The 26,545-nt window shown below is 49.6% G+C and overlaps 1 protein-coding gene across 1 annotated transcript in view; it reads left to right on the top strand.

The window, feature by feature from the left end:
* Nucleotides 1-26,545, top strand: part of LOC111157011 (ATP binding cassette subfamily A member 13) — a 326,661-nt gene that overhangs the window by 112,392 nt on the left and 187,724 nt on the right. Inside the window, exons 29-32 of the mRNA XM_022518213.1 lie at nucleotides 5,569-5,682; nucleotides 8,512-8,602; nucleotides 16,269-16,445; nucleotides 18,412-18,718. Coding sequence (XP_022373921.1) covers nucleotides 5,569-5,682; nucleotides 8,512-8,602; nucleotides 16,269-16,445; nucleotides 18,412-18,718 — 689 coding nt within the window. The remainder of the gene's footprint in view (nucleotides 1-5,568; nucleotides 5,683-8,511; nucleotides 8,603-16,268; nucleotides 16,446-18,411; nucleotides 18,719-26,545) is intronic.

The raw sequence follows: 26,545 nt of genomic DNA, 5'->3' as shown, positions 1-26,545 counted from the left end.
TGTGCTCCGTTGCTCCGCCGCTTGCCGGGAGCCGGCCCCTCCCCCCGCGGTCTATCTTCCCGTCGCTTTGGATTCACTTCTCCGCCCGTCCTACCTTTCAGAAAGTGGTTGATTTTCTGTTTCTAGATTTGCTGTTCTTCTTCTCTTCGATCTCGCGTTGGATTTGTAGGTGTTTGCAATCTTTAGATAAGCTATCTAGCTGATCTCCCGCTACCTGAAGTCGTCTCAGCTGCTACTTCTCCGCCACCTTGACTCCTCCCTAAGTTTCACTTTTTAATTAATAACAAATGTATTCGAGTCTGAATTTTGGTTTCATCTGGTATGCTCTTATAGCTAACATTTGCACAACTTCTTGGATGAATGTGTCCTAAATAATGTCTATAAGTCAGGAGTTATTTGTGATATCTAAACTTTTTAACCTGTTACTTTTAAACAACCTTGGCTGAGAGCTTGACGCCAACCTTGGCTAAGAAATTCTAATTTCGTAATATGCACCTAAATGATTCCTATGGTTTGGGATTTTACTGCATATCAGTTTCAGTACAGTTTTCTTGGATGTTTGAGAAGTGAGGGTGTATATGCATTCAGATGATAAATTAGGATATTTCAACTAATTTAAACTGTAATAAGATATATAGAGATGTTTGTACATATATAAAACACATTACATATGTAAACATACGTCTGCATTTGGGGGGTGTGTGTGTTCTCTATTTGTAGGTTTAAGATTTTTAGATCTTCCCCTCAGGCCACCCAACATCTGTGTATGTGTGTGGGGACTGACTGTGTGGGACGGGTGTTCTGAGCATCTGCTATGGGCCAGGCCTGGTCGTGAGACACCGGAAGGTCCGTTTATTTTAATACCACCAGATCCACTACCCCCACTTTTCTCAAAGCTTGAAGCTGACAGCTTAAGTAATTTGGGTAAGAGCATGCAGCTGATAAGCAGCAGAGCCAAGGTTTTAACCCCAAACAGGGGTCCATCTGCTGGACTTGATTTTTCAAGGACTCTCCGCCTGGTCCTACAAAGGCTTCATGTCACCCACTGTTTGTCTTATCAAATTCCTTCCTTACTTCTGGTTCTTTTGACTTCATGTATTTTGGTGATATGCTCTTGAGTCCATAAATTTCCATTTTTTTTTTCATAATAAAACAAGATTTGTTCTGCTTATTCACGAGTTTTATCTTGGTGGCGGTTACCATTTCTAGCTTTTTCCGTTTTGCTTGATATTTAAATCCTTTGTTTTCAGTGCAGTGTAACAACCCAGTTGGCCTTTCATAGCATTGTCTGTGCAGTAGATCATAATCTTTAATGAGAAAAGGGTTTTTTGGGGCTCCTGGGGGGCTCAGTCAGTTGAGCGTCTGACCCTGGGTTTTGGCTCAGGTCTTGATCTCAGGTCATGAGATCGAGCCCCGAGTCAGGCTCTGTGCTTAGTGCAGAGTCTGTGTGAGATTCTCTCTCTCCCTCGGCCCCTCCCCCTCTACACGCACATGCTCTCTCTCTCTCAAATAAATAAATGAATCTTCAAAATAAAAAGAACACAGTTTTGTGTATTTTGTGCATAGCTGTATTTTTAGCACCTATACCTGGACCTGGCTTACAGACACTCCATAAATATAGATACTTACTGACTAACTTAACAAACTGGGTCTGAAACCCTTTGAACTGGATGTTTGGACCTATTCAAAGTTATTGTTGTGAATGGCAAGTTTAAAGTTATTGTTTAATTCTCTGTCACAGTTTTAACATTTACTTTTGTCCTTGTGGTTATCTTTTACTACTCTTCTTTTTTTTAAAATAGTTTTTATTTTTAGGGACACCTGTGTGGCCCAGTCAATGAAGTGTCTGCCTTCAGCTTGGGTCATGACTGCAGAGTCCTGGGGTCAAGTCGCACACTGGGCTTCTTGCTCCGAGGGAACCTGCTTCTCCCCTCCCTTTGCTGCTGCCCCTGCTTCTGTGCACACACACTCTCTCTCTGTCAAATAAATAAATAAATCTTTTAAAAAAGGATTTTATTTTTAAGTCTTCTCTATACCCAATGTGGGCTCGAACCCACAATCCCAAGATCGAGAGTTGCACACTTTGTGCCAGCGTCCCTCCCGTCTGTGTTTCAGTGCTGAGCTTCCCTCTTACGGTGAATGCTGAGAGCCCTTCTGTCTCACTGGGGTGGGAGCTCCTGCCTCCCTGCCCGTCTCCATGCCCACCCTTCACCCCTTCTGTAGCTGATGGAGCCTGCTGTTCTAAAGGTTATCGTCCCATTAACTGGCATCATAATCATCTACCATTGGGACTTCTAATTTCAGTTATAACCTTCCCATTATAGCCTTATAATGGTCACAGTTCTTTTCAAGAATTGTCATGTGCATCTGGATTAAACTTAGGACTTTGTTAGCTACTATTTACAGATCAATTTTGGGGCTGCTGGCGGGCTCCGTTGGAAGAGCATGTGACTCTTCATCTCTGGGTCATGAGTTTGAGCCCCACGTTGGGTGTGGAGATGACTTAAAATAAATAAACTTTAAAATCAGTTCTCTATTTGAATGGTTTCATGGCTCAGCACCATCTTGACGGTATCAGAGATGTATCACATTCTTTTTTTTTTTTTAAGATTTTATTTATTTTCCCTCCTACACGGTTGGTGGGAATGCAAGCTGGTGCAACCACTCTGAAAAACAGCATGGCGGTTCCTAAAAAGTTGAAAATAGAGCTACCCTACGACCCAGCAATCACACTACTGGGTATTTACCCTAAAGATACAAATGTAGGGACCCAAAGGGGCACGTGCACCTGAATGTTTATAGCAGCAATGTCCACAATAGCCAAACTATGCAAAGAACCTAGATGTCCATCAACAGGTGAATGGATAAAGAAGATGTGGTGTGTATATATACACATACATATGTGCGCGCGTGCGTACACACACACACACACACACACACACACACACACACACTGGAATACTATGCAGCCATCAAAAAGATGAAATCTTGCCATTTGCAATGATGGATGGAACTAGAGGGTGTTATGCTGAGCGAAATAAGTCAGAGAAAGACAATTACAATATGACCTCCCTGATACAAGGAATTTGAGAAACAAGACAGAGAATCGTAGGGGAAGGGAGAGAAAAATGAAACAAGACAAAACCAGAGAGGGAGGTAAACCATAAGAGACTCTTAATCTCAGGAAACAAACTGAGGGTTGCTGGAGGGGAGGGAGTGGGAGGGATGGGGTCCCCTTGGGGAGGTGCCCTACGAGATGTATCATATTCTTACACTGAGTTAACTCTTTCTCAGGTTGGGCTCCAGGAACTTATTTTAGGAGCGTTCACAGGTAGCCTGGGTTCTTTCTGCTTGGACATCTGAAGATGGCCTGCATGCAGGAGTTCTGGGTTTGTCCTGTTTCCTCTTAGAGCCAGAGTTTGTGGTTCACCAACACGGACCTTTAATTTTGCAGAGAAACTATCTGAAGCTACATTTTTTTTTCCATCTTAAGAAGCTTCTTGTGTTGGGGTGCCTGTGTGACTCAGTCGGTTAGGTGTCTGTCTTCACCTCGGGTCATGATCCCAGTGTCCTGGGATTGAGCCCAGAGTTGGGCTTCCTGCTCACGGAGGAGCCTGCCTCTCCCTCTACCCTTCATCCCTGCTCATGCTCTCTCTCTCTCTCTCTCAAAAACATAAACAAAATCTTAAAAAAAGACAGAAGCTTCTTGTGAACTCTTGGATGTGTACTCCACTTTCAATTGGAATTCCAGATTTTATGAGATCTGTTAGACACTCGTCTGCTTGAATGTTTTCACCTGTTCTAAGAAAGGCTCCAAAACACGCAGACTCAGGGGTTCTTGTGAGCAATAGGGAGTTTTCTTCCTTCTGTGGTTCCTGACTCTGCTCTGGCCCCTTTCCTCCCCTGGGCCTGGAGTCCTCTTAGGCTTGGCTCTCCCACGTCTGTCCTGGATTGTCTTGTTTTTCCTGTGTCTCGTGGCTGTCCTCTGGGAGATGGGACGGCGTCCTAGGTTGGTTCTGCATGGAGATTTGTCCTATTGCCGTTTCCAGGATGCTGCCCATCTGCCGTTGGCTGACTCTGGGGTCAGCGGCCTAGAGGTCAGTCTTCAGCCCAGATTTCGGCTTCTAATTACTCCCTTCTCGGCCCTCCTGGACTCGTTATGAAAACACAAGGCCGAGATTGTCTACGTTTTCTCCTCTCATTCATGTAATCAGCTCAGATGAAGAGCTTTCTCTCTCCTGTTCACGCGTTGGTCTCGTCTCTTGACCACAAGGGTCATGACGCAAGCCGTAGACATAGTGGATCGCACTTAGCCGTGCAGGCAAACGATGGCAAGGGTGTGAGTGCAAATGGGACAGGTTCATGTGAAGGCAGAGGGGGAAGTGTGGATGTGACTGAAGCCCTTGCACACCGCTCCATGCATCTGGTAGCCAAGCTGAGGGAGGAGAGGCTCCAGGCCTTGCTGGGGTTGAGGGGCGCTGTTCAAGGGTGCTCCGGCCGTGGCCCAGGGGGACCCCTGCCCTGTCTTTGGGCTGGCAGCAAACCATGACTTCACGGAGCACCTTCTCTCTTCTGGGGCAGTTGTTTTTGCCTCCTGTGCTGGTGTGACCTGGGCCATGAGGAGGGTCTCCTGGTGACCCCAGGGACGTGTGGTTGACCTCCCAGACCCTCTTTACTCAGCCTTGTCTTTTTGGCACGTAGACCATTTCAGAATTAAAAATAGAGTAATGTTGCCATGGCCACTTTTCTGGATATCGTTTTCTATTTCACTTAAATCATTTCTGAGGATAGAGTTGTTTTATCTTTAGAAAAAAGGCATGGGATTTTTGTGTGTGGGGGTCACTGACTAGGAATATGTTTATGATACCAGATTGTTTTACAGAAGTCTGGTGCTCATTTGTCCTGCCAACAGCAATAAAGGATCAAATATAGGTGGTTGTCCTCTATCTTCAGCAAGTCTTGGGTATCGTAGAACAAATGCATGGTATTACCCAAGAACATATATATTTTTAATTTATTTATTTGAGAGAGAGAGTGATCTCAAGAGAGAGCACGAGCAGGGGGGAGGAGCAGAGGGAGAGGGAGACACAGACTGTCTGCTGAGTGGGGAGGCTGATTCGGGACTCAATCCCAAGACCCCAGGATCCTGACCTAAGCCGAGGCCAGCTGCTAATCCAACTGAGCCCCTCCGGGTGCCCCCGGAGAGTATATTTTTGAGGAGGAAATGTGGACAAACATGATTTTGTGTAGCTGGGGACATAACTGGGGACATCTGCTGTTCCCACAATGAGCTCAGTTCTGGGGCCACCGTGCTGGATGGGTGGATGGCATTTGCAGGGAGAGTCCATGAGAGTGGTCTCAGGGCTCACCTCGGAGATGAGGATGCTAGAGCCAGTCACCTGGCCTGGGGAGGCATCGGTGTCCTGCTGGTGACATTGGTGGATCTTTCCTCTGGTGGCCGGTCGTGTCTCTAAGGCTTCTCCCCCTCTTGTCCCCACACAACCCCTAAGAATCTTCCTAAGGCAGTATGATAGAGTGGGAGACACACCCACATGTGCTGTTTTGCAGGCAAATCATACGTTCCGTTTCGTGGACAAGCTAAAGATGTTAACAGGAGCGCTGCTGAAAATGTCCAGCATGTTTCAGAATGGAGGAAATGACCAGATGCTCGACCAGCTGCAAGTGAGTGATAGCCGCCTTCACACCAGGGCCAGGGGCAGTGGGAGCAACTGTGAGGGCGCACCTTGAACTCGGAGTGGCCCCTCAGAGGAGCCCACAGAGCCCCTTGGGTGTGGTTGTCTGCTGACTAATAATAATGATCTAGAGTTGAATGTGTAAGTCAGCTTTGTGAATTGTCAAGGGCTTGATGCGTGCCAGATGTCATTATTATGAGCACGATGAATAATTTAATAGTATTTGCCTGTTCTTTAAATTCCATAAATGGAGGGACTCCTGGGTGGCTCAGTCAGGGAAGCACCTGCCTTTGGCTCAGGTCGTGGCTCAGGGTCCCAGGGTCGAGTCCCGCATCGGGCTCCCTGGTCAGTGGGAAGTCTACTTCTCCCTCTCCCTCTGCCCCTACCCCCTGCTTACGCTCACTCTCTGTCAAATAAATAAATAAATAAATAAATGAATGAATGAATGAATGAATGAATGAATAAATAAATAAATAAATAAAATCTTTTAAAAAAATTCCGTAAACGGAGGCACATTTCTGTACCTTAATGCTCTTCTGAGTGGTTTGCATACTTTTCCAATTGTGGGTCTACTTAAAGGGCCAGTCATCACTCCCTGACATTCTGTATCTACACCCTAACATATTCCAGAATTCTGGGGGCTGTGGTTTAAGATGGCCAACTCCTGCCTGACAGCTGTGAGCTTCAGAACTTCACAGGAGGTAGGCCCCATCATAACCTGGGACGTTTGTGTAACCGCAAGTCCCCTAAATCTGACGGCAGGAGAAATCACGCTCACCTTTTTATTCTGTTTGGTCTGTTTCTTATGCACCAGACAAGTAGTCCAAGCGACTCATAGCTCAGGATCCTGCCCGGCTGGCTTTCATTCCCGGTCTAGCCCAAAAGTGGAGTGAACTGTCCCAGAGCTGCGGTCAGTTTCCCCTGGGGAGTCCCGTGCCAGGGGTCCCTCGGCTTCTGGCAGTGGGCCTGGCAGGGAGCTGCTGGTCTGGGGCAAACCCAGGTGGTTTCAGAGCCCAGAGACAGCCGTCAGTCCCATCCTGGTGTTTGACGGTCTGCGATGCTGGTTCTCAGTGGCCCCCGCTGTGTGAGTGCGAGGGCTATTGTCATTTTCTTCTTGAACTTATTTGCTCACGGATTAATTTGTTAATACTGGGATCAGCAGGCTTTTTCTCTAATGGGTCAGATCATAGATAGCTTAGGCTTTGAGAGAGTCTGTGCTGCCATTGGAAGTAATTACATGGAACATCGTGAACAACAAACGGAGAGTTTCCGAAGTCATGTGAGCACCTGACTCCCCACCACCCCAATCCCGGGGTCCACGTGGCTCCTGGGAGAGGTCCTCCCATGAGCCAGCACCGTGTCAAGCAGCCGTGTTAGAAACACAACTCCTTCTTCCATTGCCTGAGGTTCTCGTCTTTGAGGACCAAGTGTGGTGAGTGGCGCACCGTCTCCCAGTGTGGCAGTCACGATCAGGGAGTGTGAGGAGCCCTTGGGGGTGTAGCATCTGACACCTGTATTCCACACCTGGCTCTTGCCACCAGACCAGACCCAGACGGCCTTTCTGCTCAGTGAAAAGCAAGCGATCCCCTCTCAGAGATGTGGCCGAGCATAGATGATTAATACACAGGAAGTGCCCACCCTGGTCTGGCCTGCGGCGGATGCTCAACAAAAGATACACAGGATTCCAGTAAAATAAAAGTGCGCCCCAGTGTTTCATAAGGAAATCCTGTCATCCGTACGCGAGGGTCATAGAATCCTCACATCCAGGAAGCAGAGGCTGAGGAATCACAGACCTGAATTTAGAGGGTGGACACTGAGAATTCCTTACTGGAAGTCCTAAGTTTCGAGGCTGTGTGCTCACACGGAGTCAGGGTCACGTGTCAGTATTCGCTAGGGAACGAACAAGTTCCAGAATCAGTCCTCATTCTGCCAGCCCCCTCCTTGCTGAGTCCTGGCTCTGGCCTCAGGACCTCAGAGTGTCCCCCTCGGTCTCAGTGGGCTGTTGGCTGTTGCCGGGGGCATCGACCAGGAGGCAGGCTTTCACTCCAAGCACCTTGGGGAGCCCTCCTTAGTAAAAACATGGACGAAGAAGATTTGGAGTCATCAGTATGAATGAGGGATCACGTGGATCATGATCTGTGAGTTTCTTCCCAAGAAGACATTTGATGGCCAAAAAGGGTTCAGGAAATACAGAAAGCCTTCCACAGTGGTTTCATGTGAGGGACCCTGTCTCTACAACTGGCATGTGGAGAACACACTGGAAAGGAGCTTTTAAGAAAGCTATCTATTAGTTTAATATTTGTTTGTTTGTTTTTAGAGAGAGAGCGCGTGCGTGCCCATGGGTGTGTGAGCAGGAGGGAGGGACAGAGAGAGCCCTAAGGATTATTTTATTTCATTTAAAGTAGGCTCCACGCCCAACATGGGGCTTGAACTCATGACCAGGAGAGCAACAGTCACATGCTCTACTGACGGAGCCAGCTAGGTAGGCGCCCTGTAAATGAGCTTCTATAAAGCATCACCCTCTCCTCTTGTTAGAAAATTCTCCTGAAAAGTCAACTCTTACTTCATTCTTTGTTTTCAGTGGCCATGCATAATTTCAATGACAGTCTAAATTGTCAGAGTCAGTACTCTTGTTTTTCACGGTGGGGTCCTAACCAACGGTTAGCCTGTCATTTACCATGACTTTTGGAACCTCTTTGATCAAGATTCACTTTACGTGTCTTTTTCTTGTATGATGAAACTTCGAATAACTCTAAGAAGAATTATTTAGTAAGAGGAAATGAGATTATTTTTGTTTACGCTGTATTATTTTCCTTAGGAAGCTCTGAGGAACAAGTTTATAAGAAACTTTATAGAGAGCCAACTGCACATTGATGTTGATAAACTGACGGAAAAGCTCCAGACTTATGGTAAGTAGGTGGGGTGTGTGAGTATAAGCGGGTGGGCGTGTCCATGGGTGTGTCCTTTTAGGCGAGTGTGTCTGCGTATGTGGGCGTGTCCATGTAAATAAGTGGGCGTGCCCACTACGTGGGTGGGCGTGGCACGGTCCACTTACCCAGTGGCCCACCACTGGCGCCCTCATCCTTCCACCTCCAAGGTTCTGGGTGACACTGACAAGTTGCTCTTCCTCCAAGGTTCCTCGTACCTGAAATTTTCTGATTTATGGAGTCAGGGCTTGATTAGCAAGGAACGTGGTCAAAAAGGAAGGCCTCTGATGTGAATACAAGAATAAATGAGACTTAAAACAATTAATGAGTTTTTGAAACAAATGAGTGTTCCTGAGTTAATAGTTGAATGAAAGCAGGTACATTGACTTGAAAATTTGGAGCTCAGGTTAAAAAGTTCTATCAGCCCACCAGTGGTTGTATTGTGTCTCTCTAGTTAATGCATGAATTCATTTAGATATTGAACGATCATTCACTAAGTACAAGGAGAGCTGGGTCCTGTGCCAGGATCTGGAGCCCCTGCCCACTACTGCACAGGGCACAGAAGGCCATGTTAGGAACAGTGATGCGGTGGCAACATTGGGTTTTGTCAGGAGCATCCCGGGCAGGATCTCAGGAGCCCTGCTCTGCTGGGTGGTCCCCTGAGGGAAGGGAGGGAGTCTCTGGCTTCTGGTGTTGCCTGTGCCTGGAAAGGGGCTGGTGGCCGCCTGTGGTGTGGCGCAGAGGGCCGGGCATTGCGGGAGGCACCCTGCTTCCCTCTTCTGAAAAACACAGACATGGTGAATTTACTCCCATAGAAAAGTTAATGAATTTAAATTATTTCCCTTTTATTTTATTTCTTAAGCAGGCTACATGCCCAGTGCAGAACCCAATGTGGGGCTCGAACTCATGACACTGAGATCAAGACCTGAGTGGGTCCCTTAACTGACTGATCCAGCCAGGTGCCCCAGGTTAATGATACTTAAAAATAAATGTCACTGCCTTAAGTCATTTTTCAAATAATTAAAAGTACTTCTGTATGTTTTACAAAGATCCTTTCTGTAACTCTGTAGGTAAAGAATTTGATCACCTTACTCCATGCATCCTTTTAAAATCACAGGCTGGATCCGTTGGAAGAGCATGCCAGTCTTGATCTTGGGGTCACGAGTTTGAGTCCTACGTTGGACTTAGGAGACTTAGGACTTAGGACTTAGGAGATTGCCTAAGAAATGAATAAATAAAACAAAAAAAATTGTTAGTGAGGTCATCTATTTCTCTGCATTGGAACCAGCATCTGGAGCCTGGGGCCAAAAGGGAGCATTTGCAAGTAATTTGTAGCAATTTCCTAGAATGTTTGTCCAGTCAGGCTCTTGATTTTATTCCTTAACTTTTTAAAGGTAACTGTTGGATTGTTACAAAAGGAATTTATGCCTGTTATAGAAATATTAGGAATACAAAGAAGCCAAAAAAAAAAAAAAATCTATGCATAACCTCATCATCAGAGGCAGCCTGGGGTTAATTTTTCAGACAGATTTGCATGGCTCATGCGAGCGCGGGTATGTGTATTTTCACAAAAATGATCACACTGTTTACAGTATCCTGCAAACAGCTCATAAATGGATGCTGGGGGTTCCTGCATGGTACAGTTGGTTAAGCATCTGACTCTTGGTTTTGGCTCAGGTCATGATCTCAGGGGTTTTGGATGGAGCCCCGCATCAGGTTCCTTGCTCGGCAGGGGGTTTGCTTGGGCTTCTCTCTCTCCCTCTGCCCCTCCTGGTGGTGCTGTTTCTCTCTCTTTCTCTAAAAATAAAATAAATAACATCTTAAAAAAATAAAGAAATGGATTCTGTTGCAAAGATTCTTCATGTCTTTCAGGACTTCCTGTTCCTAAAAGTCTCCTGTCCAGCCCCCTACCACATCCAACCCCTAGCACAACCTACTTTAAACTTGTTTAGCTGTTTCTGTGGATTGTATCTTTGTATCATGGCCTGATACATTATGTATCGTTCTATCTTTACATAGCAGTTAATCCATTTTTCCCCGCTTCGAGAGATGCAGCCTTGCTTCTTCCTCTGGGCCCCATCGCTCCCCTGCGGTGATGTGATCGTTTTCCTTATAGCCACATCACGACCAGATGAATACAGTTCGGTGCAGAATTAGGCTGCAGGTTGTAATGATGTTTCCTTTCTCACAATGTTTCCCTCTTCCTAGGCTTTCTGTTCTTTGGCTCCTCAAGTCCCCTGCCCTCCATGCCAGTGTGCCACCCTTCTGGGGGAGACGGGTTCCCTCCATCTGTGTGGACAGACATCTGCTGGCTTGCCTTCCTGCCCCTGGGGCTGGCGGGTGCCCCCGAGTGCTCCCAGGAATTGCCTGCTCTGTTCTCCCAGGTGGGAGACCGGGTCTCCTGGGCTCTTCAGCCTCCCCACTCTTGTTTTATGATCGTGTTTTGCTGGTTGATATCTTAAAATGCCAGTCTGCAAGAGGGTGCATGGGAGAAGCATTTCCTGAGCAATTTTACTGTATAAATTCATTGTTACATCTGAAGGGTATGTGGGAATATTCCCAATTTCACAGATACATTTTGATTTATGTTCTTCTCTCTCTCTCTCCCTCTTCATACTTTTATTTTTTTGATCAGTCTTATTAGAAGGTAATAAATGTTAGTTGTTTTTTTTTTAATAAAACAAGTGTTTGGCTTTAGTGATAATTGTGTTTATTTTCTATTTCATTGACTTCTGATTTTTTTGCATGTTTTTGTGTTTTGTTTCTGGTTCTGTCCTTTCACACTCTTTGGCTTGTCACCTTTTTTTTTTTTTTTTTCTTTTGGTAACTTCCTGAGAGAGAGATTCAGATCTGTGATTTCTACCTTCTTTTTCTTTCTCTCTCTCTGTGTGTGTGTGTGTACACACACACTTATGATGACACACTTCCCTCTAGACATTGTCTCATTGCCTCTCATAGATTTTGATATGTTCTGTTTTCATTAGCATTCACTGTAGTGTGCTGTTTCTGATCCTTGGGTTGTTTGAAAGTTTATAGCTTATTTTCTAAATATCTGTGATTTTCCGTTTGTTTATTTATTTACTTTTTAAGATTTTATTTATTTGTTTGTTAGGGACGTGGTGGAGAGAGCACAAGCAGAGGGGGCAGCAGGCAGGGGGAGAAGCAGGATCCCCGCCAAGCAAGGAGCATGACACGGGGCTGGATGCCAGGACCCTGAGATCATGACCTGAGCTGGTGCTTAACTGACTGAGCCCCCCAGGTGCCCCCTTACTGGTTTTTCGTAGAATCATTCTATCCGTTATTTACAGGTGTGTGTGAAACTTCCCATTTGGACTGTGGACTTGTCTGTTTGTCCTTATGTTCTGTCAATGTAGGATTTATACAGTTTGAGGCTGTGTTTTGTCTTTTATTGCTAACGTGTTCGATATTTATATTTTCTTCAGTTGGCTTAGTTTGGGGCCGCTGGGTGAGTCTGCTGTAATGTCCGTGGCAGGTGGGGCCTGCTATTATGTTCTGTTTTCAGGTGAAACAACGTTTCGTCTCTGGGGTCGGGTGCAGGAGTTTGAAGGCTCAGTTTCCTGCCTACCTGAAGCTTTGGGCTTCTCCTTGTCTGAGTCTCTGGGCCGGCTTCCTGGGTGGTCGGGACGGCATATTTTATTCCGTAGGAGATGGGACTGTGAATCAAGCCAACAGGACAGGACCAGAGCCTGCACAGCTCATGGTGTGGGGACCTGAATGGGGCAGAGTGTGCGCTGAGCCCCTTGCTCTGCCGACGGGAGAAGCCGTGGGCTCTGCCTTCTGCTCAGCCGCCTGCAGGGCTGTGAGCGCGCTCTGATTAGGGTCCCTGGAGACAGAGGCTGGAGGCTGTGTTCAGCCACGGGCAGGACTTCAAAGAGATTCTTGGCTGGGGCACAGTGGGACAAGCAGCCCTAATATCTAAAGCCCTTTGTCTTTTTAGATTTGTTTTAAAAATTTATTTATTTGAGAGAGAACGAGAGCAGGAGCAGGGGAGGGGGGAGAGGGAGTGGGGGAAGCAGGCACCCTGCTGAGCAGGGAGCCTGATATGGGGCTTGACCCTAGGACCCCGGGATCACACCCTGAACGGAAGGCAGACACATAACCATCTGAGCCCCCCAGGCACCCCTTGTTTGTCTTAACTCTAGACAACCCGCATGCAACCCAAGGTCCCTGATGGGACGAGGCCACTGTTCGTCGTTCTGAGAACTGGCCTGCGGGCTCCATCTGCCGTGTCGGCTTGAGTGCTGATGGGCTGCCTGACTCCGGTCATGTGGGGCGAGAAGACCATGTCCATGGCAGGTGGGGCTGAGTCTCCACTCCCCTGCCTGGGCAGGAGCAGGACCGGCCACTCCGGGTTATACTCCCGGTTTCCCAAACACGCTCTCTGGTGGTGAAGGCCCAGGAGCCGCCCTCAGCCGTGGCTCTGAATTAGACCCCAGTGGGTGAGCTTACAGAGCATGTGTTCTGAGATGCGTGGTCCGCAATGTAAACACGCCCTTGGTTTGCACCGTCCTGTAAAATTCCCTACTCTGCGGGTGTCCCTCCAACACAAGAGAGCGAGCAGCAGGCATACTGGGAGCCCCTCACAACGCATGCTTTGGTCTCCCGCTTTCTAGTTGCTCTGTCTGCCGTCATCCTGAAGGGTTAAATGAAGACCACTGGGCCTGGCTCTCTTCTCCAGCAGTTCTAACTGTCAGCGTGAGCACTTCTTACACGGGCGCTGAACAAACTTTACTTTAGAACAACTCCACAGGCGAGATGGTTTTCCTCCCATGGAAGACGAGGATGATGAATCTTTGCAGATCAAAATCACTTTCCGACACAAGGGGTGACTGGGTGGCTCAGTCTGTTAAGCGTCTGACTTGGTTTTGGCTCAGGTCATGATCTTAGGGTCGTGGGTTCGAGCCCCATGTCAAACTCCCATATATGGTTGTTCTCCCTCAGTCCCCCCTCCCCTGCTCATGTGCGCACCCTCTCTCTTCTTCTATCTCTCAAGTAAACAAATAAAATCTTTAAAAAAAAAATCATTTTCCAGTGCAAAACATGGAATCACATAGAGCTGCTCCAGGGGCAGAGCCGTGTGCTGCTGACGTCCCTGCTACCATTCTTGGGCTCCCTGTAGCAGTTACTACGCGGGGATAGTGTCACTCTTCCTGTGCCCCAAGCTGTCCCCACCCCACCCGTGTGTCTCATGCTGTGGCTTTTGATGGCTCTGGGTTGTGTCACTGCACGCGGAAACCTCTGAGCTCAGCCACCCACCCACCGTGCTCCGGAACAATAGAATGAACCCCCCACAGAGAGCCTGGTGCAGCTGCCGCACACGCATGGGCGCCTGCCCTCACAGCGACATTTCACAGTGTAAATGACGTCTTCAGAATGTGGTGCGTGGATGCTTCTTACATGGAGTCCCAGGGCCCGGAGAGTCACGGAGTCAAGGTGGTGCCTCACCCAAAAGCATCACCTCTGCTTCAGCATTTGCAGGAAAATGAGACGTAATTTTATATGGAAATAAAAGGAAGAGACTTGATTATAATACTTTCCTGGGGTGGGGGGAATCACTTATTTCACAAGATTTTCTTCTTGTGAGGGCTCTCCTGGGGTCCTGTCTTCTCTGCATCCTTCCCTCAGCTGCCCTCCAGTCTCCTGCGCTGGGCGTCCGCGGGGGTAACTTACGCCCAAGAAGCATGGCATGGCTCCGCTCGGCTGAGCTGTGCACGTTGGAGCCACCAGGGTGACCGGTCGAGGAAAAATGCAGTTTCTGGCCTCAGCTCTGCCTCTGCATGGGCCGCACTGAGCCCGCTGTGCAGAGCCTGACAATGCAGCAGACAAACCGGGGCTGAGCGCTCTGTCTCGTTCGGGGTGGAGGTGGGGGTTGGCGATCTGGAAGTCTGCCCCCCAGGCTGGGCATCGCTCCGATCCTGTGCTGTCCTCTGAGGCGGCGTCTGATAAGCTGATATCTGATCGGATCAAGGGTGCACATTCTGTCTGTGCCTCTGGCGGTGATCCATCTTCTCTAATATATTCATAACCGTGGTATTAGGACGCACTGATCGAGTGCTCGGCCTGCTCTGGACACCGGGAGTGCCCGAAGGCTTACCGGCATTATTTCATGTAATCTTTCGCAAGATATCACTGAGCCGATTATCATCATCCCTGTTCCCTAAGCAAGAGATGTAGGGTGTCAGGGCTGAGCAGACACAGCTGCCTCTCAGGGAGCGGGAGGTGTGTACCCCATCTGACCCTTGGCTGTGAGGCCCCAAACACTTTTCCCCAATAGTAGGCCTGCTGTGTCTCCGTCTTCGCAGCAGATGTGGTCCAAACTGAGAGGCTCTCCTTCAACCAGTGTGGGCTCCCATTCAGCAGAGAATGGCCAGCCCTGTGGGAGCAGGCCCAGTGTCTTGGCCTGGGATCCAGAAAATCTGCTCAGGGATGGTCCTTATGGAAGTGGGTCTGGTGGCTGAGGGAAGGGCCACTACGGTGTTTAAGAGCTGCCCCTTTTGCTGTCTTATGTCTATGTGGTTCTATGATTCACTGTGTTTGTGTGTGTCGTACGTGTGTGAAAACATGTCGGTGTGTTTCCATGCGCATTTACCCCTTCTTCCTTATGAAGTCTGGAGCAACTTAGTCTCTGGGGGTCTCTTAAGGAAGGAGGCCCAGGGGGATGGGGTGGCCTGCCCCAGTGGATTGCAGACACATTGCCCCGGCCCACGGTGATGCTGTGACATCGGCGACCCATGATCATCCCTATCTTCTCCCTGTCATCATGCTGAACACCTCTGTAATCGTGTCCCTCCCCGGGCAGGGTTCTCATGTTCTTCTGCGTCGTTTGGCTTTCCCACATCTCTCTGACCTGTGGTCCAGCTCTTCCCTGAAGCCAGAGCTCACGTACCGTGTCCTCCTCCACGTTCCGTGCTGACGAATGGGCCCGCTTTACTCCCTGGGTCTATTTCCATTTCAAAGGCACAAACATGGGCAGAGTGCACTAGGATCGGATTTCCGTGGTGACAATGCCCCTTGATCCTGGGTCACTGTCTCTACAAAGTTAATATGACAAAGCGAGTGACTTTCACAAAATGCCCAATGTGATGGTGAAGGCATGTTTTCTGGAATTTCTCAGTGCCAGGTTGGAACAGTAATGTGGTTTTTTTTTTTTTTTTTTTTTTTTGCCGGGTTCTGTGTGCAAGGCCTTCCATGCTGCTCGCGGGCCTGCCCCCGACTGGCTGCTTCTGTGTTTTGCCCACCGCCCGGCATCCCTGGGCCATAGACTCACCCACTGAGCTTCCACAGCTTTTCATTCCCGTGTAAGGAACGGCGTCACGGGACTGCACTCACAGAGCACAGTTGGGGCACCTGGCTGGCTCAGTCGGTGGAGCCCGAGACTCTTGCTCTCAGGGTCATGAATCTGAGCCCCACCTTGGGCTCAGAGCCTATTAAACAAAACAAAACAAAACAAAACAAAAACAAAAACAAACAAAAAACAAACAAACCCCAAACCAAAACCCAAAAGGCAGAATTGATAGCCAGCCAACAGGTTCATCTTGCATATGAACAGAGTGTGACTCAAGAAGGGATTTTTTCCTCCCAGGGACTGAGTGAACTTGTAACGTCCTGTACCGCTTACTGTCCTCAGGAGGGGAGCTGGACAAGATGTTTGCCCACGGAGGTGCTGAACGCATCCGAGTCCTCGGCCGCATCTTGGTGAACCTCTCCTCCTGCGTGGTGCTGGACCGTTTCCAGGCACTGGAGTCTGTCGCCAGCCTGGAGGCGAAAGCCCGTGAGCTTATGCAACAGAACAGCTTCTTGGCTAGTAAGTATTCTGTGAGAAAATGCACTCCTGCTGGCACCGGCTCCTGGGGGCTTGCCATTTTGCGTATTTCCCCCAAACGTGTGTGCCAGTGACTCAGAAAGAAAAAGACCTCCTTGGGGCGCCTGGGTGGCTCAATGGATTAAAGCCTCTGCCTTCAGCTCGGGTCATGATCCTGGGGTCCTGGGATTGAGCCCCGAATCAGGCTCTCTGCTCAGTGGAGAGCCTGCTTCTTCCTCTGCCTGCCTCTCTGCCCACTTGTGCTCTGTCTCTCTGTCAACTAACTAAATAAAATCTTTAAAAAAAAAAAAAGGAAAAGAAAAGAAAAGAAAAAGACCTCCTTTCCCAACAGAACGAAACCAGGCAGAAAGATTCACCTTGAGTCGATGAGTTGTGTCTGTCTGTGTCTCAGATGCTTGGCCCCACACCGTTCCCAGCACCTGTGTTTACTAGTTTATGGTGTCATTTTACCGTTAAATCTCACATGATAAAATTATATCTTTCCTGGTTAAAGTTATGCTCACATCACTTTGACTTTTATCTTAGTATCTTGACGTCCTGAGTGTGCGGAGAAGGGGGAGATAATAGCCAGTCCGACTTCATCCATTCATGCCCATTGGTTCAGGATGCACGATGTGTTCTCGAATCCTGAATGAACATTGCATTATTTTTTAAAATCTGGGTTTGTATCAGTTTGCTGAGGGCTGCCATGACAGGACCACCGACCGAAATCTATATTCTCTTGGTTCTGAGATCCAGGTGTCAGCAGGGTGGGCTCCTTCTGAGACCATGAGGGGAGCATGCTCCAGCCTCGCCTCAGCGTGTCGATGGCTGCCTTCTCCTGGGTCTCTTACCATGTCGGCTCTGTGCGGTCTGTGTCTAGGTTTCCCCTGATGGAGGACACCAGTCCTACTGGGTGAGAGCCCACCCTAAGGACCTCCTTCTCACTTGACCATCTCCGTGAGGACACTGTCTCCAAGGGAGCTCACCTTCTGACCTGCTGGGGGTTAGGGCTTGCACATGTGAACCTCGGGAGGGTCCTGTCCCACCCCCAGTAGGCACTGTGTATGAAATTCAGAGAATTCATGGGCCGGAATTGAGTCCCTATGTTCACATTTTGAATGATCTTTATTCTCAACAAATGAATCATTGAATATTATATCCAAAACCAATGATGTACTATATGTTGGCTAATTGAATTTAAATAAAAAAAAAATGAATGATCGATAATCCCAAAGACGTTGGTTTCTTTTTGGAAATTGAAATCTAGCTGACACACGTGACATCAGTAAAATGTGACAACTCTACGTCCCGCCTTGCTCACCACAGGCGACGCGTGAACACCTGTCACCGTACTGTTGACCACAGTCCCTGTGCTGTTCCTTCCATCCCTAATCTCCTCCTTCTACAACCCAAGACTGCACCTTCCGTGCCTCATTCTCACGCAGGCATCTGTACCCCAGAAAAGGAAAGTCGGATTATCTGAGCAGCCTGCTGTCATTTTTCAAGTCCTGGAAAGGTGCAAAAGAAATCATTTTGTTACATTGGTAGGTTATTTTGTTGCAAATAACCGGGACACACAGCAGGTGTTTATTCTTTTATTTTTTTTTTTAAAGATTTTATTTATTTGACAGAGAGAGAGATCACAAGTAGGCAGAGAGGCAGGCAGAGAGAGAGAGGGGAGGAAGCAGGCTCCCTGCTGAGCAGAGAGCCCGATGTGGGGCTCGATCCCAGGACCTGGGATCATGACCCGAGCTGAAGGCAGAGGCCTTAACCCACTGAGCCACCCAGGCGCCCCACAGCAGGTGTTTATATAGCATTGCCTGCCTAACAGCGAGACTCAGTGATGCCTCTCCAGGGCGTGGTCTGTTCCCCAAGAGGGGGTTGGGCTGAGTCTCATGGCTCATCCACCTTCCCTCGACTCCTGCCCTTAGGTGTGATGACCCCATCTTCTCTTTTCCACCGGCAGGTGTCATATTCAACACTTCCCTGGCAGACAGGAACTTGGGGGCCCCGTCCCTGCGGCTGGCACCCCACGTCACCTACACTATCCGGACCAGCATCTTATACAGCATGAGGACGGACTTAGTGAAAAACCCTTCCTGGAAGTTTCATCCTCAGAGCCTACCAGCCGATGGGTTCAAGTACAACTACATCTTTGTCCCTTTGCAAGACATGATTGAGAGAGCCATCATCCTGGTGCAGACTGGGCAGGAGGACGTGGAACTGGCTGCGCAGACACAGGCCATGCCGTACCCGTGCCACACCAGGGACCTGTGAGTAGACACCACACAGCCACCCCACCCACACCCCCATTTTATGGAGGGATATGCTTTGCATTTGGACCCGTGTCTAGAGGAAGTCTTGGAGCTTCTCTGTAGTCGCTCCAAAGAGCATTTAAAGAAAGTCCATTTCCCCTTCTAATTGCTTACGATTAACTTACAACGTCTGGGGCCATCCAGACACAGGAGTGATTGCTGAGAAGACGGGATCCTGTGGGACTTTGAATTTGACACCAGGCGTCCAAAGACGTCTAAAGACCCTTCATAGTGAGTCTGGACAGTAGTCACAGGGGTTTCACGTGTCAGACTCCTGATGTCCCCCATCTGAGCTAGGGAAACAGAAGAGGTCACTCCCTCTCCTGTGTCAATCCAGAAAAATTTGGCCTACTTGCGGGGAAGAGCGGGATCCCCAGAGGCTGGGGACTGTGCCTTGGGGATGCGTGGGGCAGTCTGCAAACACATAGGAGTTCATTGGTGACCTGGCTGGTGATATCCGTGTGGGAGAGAAGTGGTGGTCAGTTACAGGCTAGAGCAGCTGGACCACAGCACTTGAAGGTGGGGGGCAGGCCAGGCAGGGCTCACAAAGAGGAGTGGGGGGCGTGCCTGACTGGGATGTGGACCCCTGGGTGCGATCGGGTGGTCAGCAGCCTGATAGCCACGTGGCTGAGGTCGGTGGGGGGGACTCAGCGCTGAGCGATGCTCTTCCTCTAGCCTCTTGTCCCGGGCCCAGACTAGGCTGGGGAGCACAGGAGGAAAGGGACGGAAGGGAGGTCATCAGGGGGACCACCTGGGATCTGTTTGTTAGGAGAGCAGGCAGAGATGCCGTCCTTTAGTGGGACACCTGCCACACAGAAGCTGGGGGACTGGGGTCACGCTGGCAAGATGGGCATCTTGATGTCTTATGCCCTCCTTGTCTGGGCACGTGCTCTCCACACTATAACTCACTAGTGCATTTTCACGAAGCCAAAGGTGGTGTCACAGAGGGGGCCTGCCCATAGTGGCCTGAGCACAGGCTGTGTCCTCCTGACAGTGACTCCCTTGGGGGACCAGAGCGTGGCGGACAGACCAGAGGGTCAGAAAGACAGACACCAGGGTGTCAATTTAACCCAGGGGCCACCTCACTGTGCAGATCACTGCGAAGCCCCTTCACCTCCTGCTTCGTAAAATAAAAGCATTTCTTTCCTTTCCAAGTGGCGGTGGTCTTGGCTTTGAACGTTTTCAGCCACTGCTTCTTCGCTCTTACATTGTTTTTCTTGGTGGCCGGTGCATCACGAGCAGAATTTGAGAAAAAGCCTTTTTCTGGCAAAGCGTCAGGTGCCAAACATCACAGCAGCCTATGTGCCAGGGTGTTGTGGGGATGAATGACTTGTTTCCAGTTACTTGGAGAAATCAACTTTTTATGATGCTATCTTCTCCTTTGGATCTCGGGAAGACGGCACTCTGTGAGCCTCTGTCTAGCTAGTGACCTTCACCGTGGAAGAGGGGCCCTGGGCGTGCCGGGAGGAGAGGAGGTTCCCTTGGGTCTGTCGCACAGGAGGAGGCTGGGGTTACCTCACCCGCCCCCATGCAGGGTGGCTCCCCAGGGGTATGTTGGGCAGAACAGAACAGCACCCAATCCTGCAAACGGCTTTATGGCGAGTCTAAGGTGGCCCATGTGGTCCGCTTTCCTTTCGTGCTGACCGTGGTGCTCGGCGAACGGACTTTGGGGGAGGAGAGGGATGTGAACGTGTGCCTCTTCACCCCTTGATGGTAGGTAAGCTCTTGGACTGAGGCCCATTAGGGCCTCGGGCTAGAGTGAGCTGAGGGCCCTGGCAGGATTCCGGTGTCACGGGTTTCCTTGATCCTGTCTGTTGTTGAAGCGTGGCTGATGTGCGTGGTGATTCCACAGCTCTGTGTGTCACAAAGGGCTCCCCACGTTCTGTGTTGCCATCTGTCACCGTCTACTGGACCATGCTATGGACCAGGCTGTGGGTTGCATCTCCCTGACTTATTTAATTTACAGTGGGGAGTGCATCAGTCTCCAGCCCCATCACCTGTTTCGACCATCCCCCTCCCCTCTCCTGCCAGTTTTTCTCTGTAGTTACAAATCTCTTTCTGTTTTCTTTTTCTTGTTAGTGTTGTTTGTTTATTTATTTATTTATTTATTGTTGTTGTTGTTTTTTTAGATTCCACATATAAGCACAATCATGTGGTATTTGTTGTTTTCTGTCTGACTTATTTCACTTAGCAGAATACCCTTGAGGACCTTGAGGTCCATCCATGTTGTTGCAAATGGCAAGATCTCGTCCTTTTTTATGGCTGAGTAATATTCTTATATATACACAGTGGGACACTTGGCCTAGTGGGTGGAAACATTTCTGTCTTGAGCTGCCTGACCTGTGTATCCTGCTACAATCCTGGGTCATGGACTCATTTTTACTCTTCTCCCTGGGCTCCCACGGCATTATTTCTCAGAAGTCTTACTCTACTCCTTTGAAGGAGGTGAAGACATACTGTCCTTTTCTGAGAGAGTCAAGCCTTGGAGGCTTTCGTGGCCTCATATCCTGCTTTCATTAATAGTTTCCGAAGGTGCCTGTCTCTTGAGGGCTGGGTGTACCAGCAGGAGCCCGAGGCTCCGTGGAGATCCTATAAGATCCTGACACTCGGCCACCTGAGGGACGGTCCTGAAGCCCGGCTTCGACCACAGAGCACACTCATGTGAAATTTTCAGTAGCTCCCTACTACTCGTGGATTACATGGTCCACATATAATCACTAGCTAGACAGAGGCTTACAGAGTGCCGTCTTCCCGACATCCAACTGAGAAGATAGCATCATAAAAAGTCGATTTCTCCAAGTACCTGGAAACAGGTCATTCATCCCTACAACATCCTGACACATAGGCTGTTGTGATGTTTGGCGCCTGATGAATTATGTGGTTGTTAATTGACTTATTTGTTCAACTCTATTTCTATACCGTTTATCGGTCTTGAGACCTGGGTGAGTCAATGAAGGGACAGGCTGAATCCCTGCTCTTGGGCCCGAGCTCAGGGACACGGTCCACGCATACAGGAAGCAGCTTGAGTTGAATACGGGGAGGAGGTAAGCGCCGGCCGGTGGGGATGAGGGTGGCCAGGAGTGCCCGGAGAATTATTAATGTGGTTACGGTCAGCCTTGCCGGGAAGGTGACGTTCAATCTGTTAAACAAGAAAGATTCAACTGAGTAAATTTAAAGATCAAATGGACTTTGTTCAGGGATTCATGAATCAGGTGTTAGGCATCGTCCCTTTCAGCAAATACGAAGGCGTGCCCAGAGCTATAGAAAGGGGAAAGCAAGAATGTTTTAAAGAAATTATTAGCAAAGAACGCATTGTTTCAGGCAAGGCTGCCCTCCCAAGGGGAGCCCAAGGGGTCTTTCCGGGGCTCACTCTTCTGCTGACCAGATAATCCTGGGTTGACCGGTTAAAGCTTATGTACATTCCTAGTGGGCTGGAACTTAGGCTAAGTATGACCTCTTGGTTTGCTGGCCTGGGCTCAGCACAAGTGACTCCTACAGGTCTGCTCTCTCTCTCTCTCTCTTTTTTAAAAGATATATTTATTTATTTGAGAGAGAGGGAGTGGAGAGGCAGAGGAAGAAGGATAGAGAAAATCCCAAGCAGCTCCCGGCTAAGGCTGGAGCCCGACCCCACAACATTGAGATCATGACCTGAGCTGGATTCAAGAGTTGGATGTTCAGCCGACTGAGCCACCCAGGGCCTTCCCTGCCCCCTCCCACATTGCCTATTTCACAGAAACACAGGGAAATGTGCTCTAGACCAGAGGAGCAGCTAGTGCAAGGGCCCTGGGGGCAAGGGTGGCCTGCAGTAGAGTGCACAAGGGCGCGAGGGTGGGAGTGGAACTCTAAAGCTACCCACAGAGCCAGGCTGCTGGTGGGCTGAGGGACGTGTATGGCTGCTGGAGGGTTTTGAGCTGGAGAGATGCCATCTGAGTCATGACATGAAGGCTGGCACGGGCCTTCATCATTAGCAGTCTGACATGTTTCCCCACGTGACTGTGGCCTGGTCTAACACCGGGGTGGATTCTGGTTGCTTTCAGAAGGGAGGTGACAGATTTGAGGAGGGTGTGATGGAGAGACATCAAGTTGGACTACTGTCCCAGGGCTGGAATGGGCATTGGGAGTGGTCTGGGCCCAGTGGGACAGGTGGGTCCCTGGGGCCCTCCCCAGGAGCTGCCTCCACGGAGGGGATGGTAGCCAGCATGGGGGGGGGGGAGGCAGGAGAGGCTAGAGGTAGGGACAGCACACCTGGAGACTTGAGTGTGGACCTCCCAGGAGCCCACTGTATGCGGGGGGGAGAGTGGAGAAGCAGGTGGTGGCAGAGAATGCGAGTGGAGGGGGATGGAGAAGCAGGTGGGAATCAGGCAGCAAAAGAGAGGGTTTTGTCTCTTTTTAAATTATTTTATGTTATTTGTTTTTAGTATAGGATCTGATCTGTTGGGAATAGTTGAGCAGGAGGGAAGAGATAATAATAATGAATATCTCCTCCTTCTTCCTTCTTCCCTTCTACCCTCCTCCCTCCCTCTTTCTTCTCCTCCTCCATCTCTACCACCCCACCTCTCTCCTCCCTCCTCCATCCCTCCCCCTTCCATCTCCCCTCCTCCCTCCTGGATCCTACCCCCCTCTTCTCCACGCCTCCCTCTTTCCATTCCCCCCTCCTTCTCTTCCTCCCTCCATCAGTCTCTTTCCTTTATAATCTGCCAGCAGCCCCTGGAGCTGATGTTTTGAGGGGCTGACACTGGGAAACGCACCTCTGGGGTGGCAGACTTGGGTGGGAGCAGGATGAGCAATACAATTTAAGGTTCCTTCCAGCCCCGAGATTCCCCGGGCGGTTATCACAGGACAATTTATGGTGGGAGCTCCAGGGGACTTCATGAATACAAAGAATGTCAAATGTTAATTCATGGCTCCAGAGAGTAAGACAACTTCCTGAAAAGGTTTTCAGCAAAATGAAAACCCTAACAATGCTGCAGAATTGTTTTATACACAAAAAGCGTGGTCCTTGAAAGCGTACCTACTGTCTCCTTGGGGGCTATTAGGCGCCTGTGGTTTGCAGGGGCTGGAGAGGGTCCTGGGAGGAGGAGGAGAAGGAGAAGGAGCAAGCCTGTGTGCTGGGTCTCTGAGTGACAGCAGCGTCCCCAAGTCTGGACTTTGATTTGTCCTGAGAGAAGCCCAGTGTGAAGCCTGTTGGGGATGCGAGCGGGAAATGTCCAGTTCCCGCTTTCCAAAGCAATCAGCCTGCTCCCTCTGCCGACCAGCCGGAGGCCCCTCACGCTACATGTTTTTCTTGTTTCTTTTCCTTGAGAGGAACTTCAAGTAAGTGTATGAAACCCCTCTCTCCTGTATTTGGTGAATACCTGATGTTTCAGCAGAAATTGACCTTCCTGATGACCTTGGGAGCAAGCCCCAGAAGTTCCCTCTGTGCCCCCACGTCTCAGGGGGACCAGAATGTGCAGAATTGGCTGGTGACACTAGAGGGTGGGAAGAAGAAGAAATGTAGTTATTTAAAAAAAAATTATTCATTTATTTGAGAGAGAGAGAGTGAGAAAGGGCAAGACAGCACAAGCAGGGGGAGCGGCAGAGGGAGAAGCAGGCTCCCCCCTGAGCAAGGAGCCGGACATGGGGCCCCATCCCAGGACCCTGGGATCATGACCTGAGCCGAAGGCAGACGCTCAACTGACAGAGCCTCCCAGGCATCCCTAGAAATGCAGTTTTATATCCTTTCTCATGCCCCTTAAAGCTCCCACGGACCCATCTCCCTGCTGGCCACAGAGCTGTTTTGTTCAAACCCCAGGTCATGGTGTGTCCCATTTCCCCCAGTCTTCCCCGTCACCAGTAGCCACAGTCATGCTCCTCTGAACACTGGGTCACATTTTCCCACACATCTTGTTCAGCCATCGAGAGCCTGGTAAGAGAAACCGAGGACCACATGGGTTCCCTTATTCCCCGCAAGGTCTCCTGCTTTCTGAATGCCCTTCACGCCCCCAGGGAACTAGTAATTGCCACATAGTGCTTACATTTTGTGTAGGAGCACTCGTACCCTCTTGGTCACTCCTCTGCCCTTTCACTCTGTCATCTGTGAACGTCTGACTTATATTTTCTTCCATTTTCTGCAGAGCTCTGGGTCCAGGGGGAGGGTGTGGGTGTCCTGAAGGCGGGGTCTGTTTTGTGCCTGGGGACAGCGATGCGAATTGTCTCCCAAGCAGGTTGAATCAATCACTGATGACCGATGACTTGTGCCAGCCTGCCCAGCTCATGAGGCTTCCATAAGATCTCCAGGGGATGGGGGATGGGGAGTTCCAGGTTGGGGAGCAGGTGGAGATGTGGGGACTGTGGGCTGTGGATTGGGGGAGCCTGGTGCTGCCTCCCCAGACCCCATCCCAGGCCGCTCTTCCGTCCGTTCCTGAGTTAACTCTCTTACAAAAAATTCAACTGAGTATATTGGAAGGTCTAGTTGGCGCTATGAAGCGATTCTTGCTCCGGCATCATTTCCTCAGGCAAACAGAGGGGAACTCTGAGGCAGCACCAAATGGAAGGTTTTTCTAGGAAGGAAGGTGGGGTAAAGCAGTTATGAGCAAAGACAAGAAAGGATTGTTTCAGGCGAAGTTGCCTTCCCTTTGGAGAAGGGCTGGGGGCTTAGTCGGTGGATCACCTCCTCTTCCTCTGGGAGGAGAGGACCTCTGTGACACATTACCTTGTCAGCAAAGATTAGAACATTCTAGATTGATGGACTTAAGATCCCACTCCTGGAGAAATTGAAATTACAGTGAAGTCTTGGTTTGCATCCTGGGAGGCAAGTGACTCCAGCTGGGGTCTGTGGCTTTCTTTCTCACCGCAGGTCGTCAGAGTCTCTGGTGACAATCTGGGTTTGGGAAGGGCATCAGGAGACTGTGTGTGTGATCTTGTGTGATGAGCCCCTAACTGTGGGACGTGGGGCTACCTCAGGTCGTGTGTGATGGGATTGAATTGCATTGCAGGACACCAGCTAGCATGTGAGGATTGCTTGGTGGTCGGGAGCCCCCGACCTCCAAGCTGGGTTTGGGGCTTAGACCTTTTAATAGGCGAGCTTGATGAAGAGGGAGTTTTGTAGCCGTAGTCTGAGCTAACAGTTCCCAAAGTCTGTTTCTTCAGCGTGCTGGGTCCTGGGAGCCAGTCCTGCCTTCTGATGCTGGACGGCCTTCAAGCATTTGAGATCCCCCTCCAAATCTCAGATGTGGAATTGCGAGGTGCTAGCATCAAAAGTTGCATTTGGGCGTGCCTGGGGGGGCTCAGTCTGCTAGACATCTGCATCGGCTCAGGTCATGATCCCAGGGTTCTGGGATGGAGCCCCTCATCAGGCTCCCAGCTCAACAGGAGGACTGCTTCTCCCTCTGCTTCTGCCCCTGTTTGTGCTCTCTCTCAAATGAATAAATAAAATCTTTAAAAAAGCGGGGGGGACACCTGGTGGCTCAGTGGGTTGAGCCTCTGCCTTCAGCTCAGGTCATGATCCCAGGGTCCTGGGATTGAGCCCCACATCGGGCTCTCTGCTCAGCGGGGAGACTGCTTCCTCCTCTCTCTGCCTGCCTCTCTGCCTACTTGTGATCTCTCTGTCAAATAAATAAATTAAAAAAAAAAAAAAAGGAAGAAAAGTTGCCCCTGGAGTCCAGGTCCAGTTCTTGCTGGTCACAGAGCTGGGCCAGGGATCCGTCACTGATGCTGGTCTGGGTCCTCTCTGTAAAGGGGATGCCATTGCCCACCGCTCCTCCTCACTGGCCTGTGGGGCTCTGCACTGAGGTGCTTGTGAAGACC

The sequence above is a fragment of the Enhydra lutris genome, unplaced genomic scaffold (genome assembly GCF_002288905.1).
Source record: "Enhydra lutris kenyoni isolate GAN:26980312 unplaced genomic scaffold, ASM228890v2 scaffoldscaffold51, whole genome shotgun sequence".
Taxonomy (NCBI): Eukaryota; Metazoa; Chordata; class Mammalia; order Carnivora; family Mustelidae; genus Enhydra; species Enhydra lutris.
Note: the sequence above shows the minus strand (reverse complement) of the source record. Positions and strands in the feature narration are given on the sequence as shown.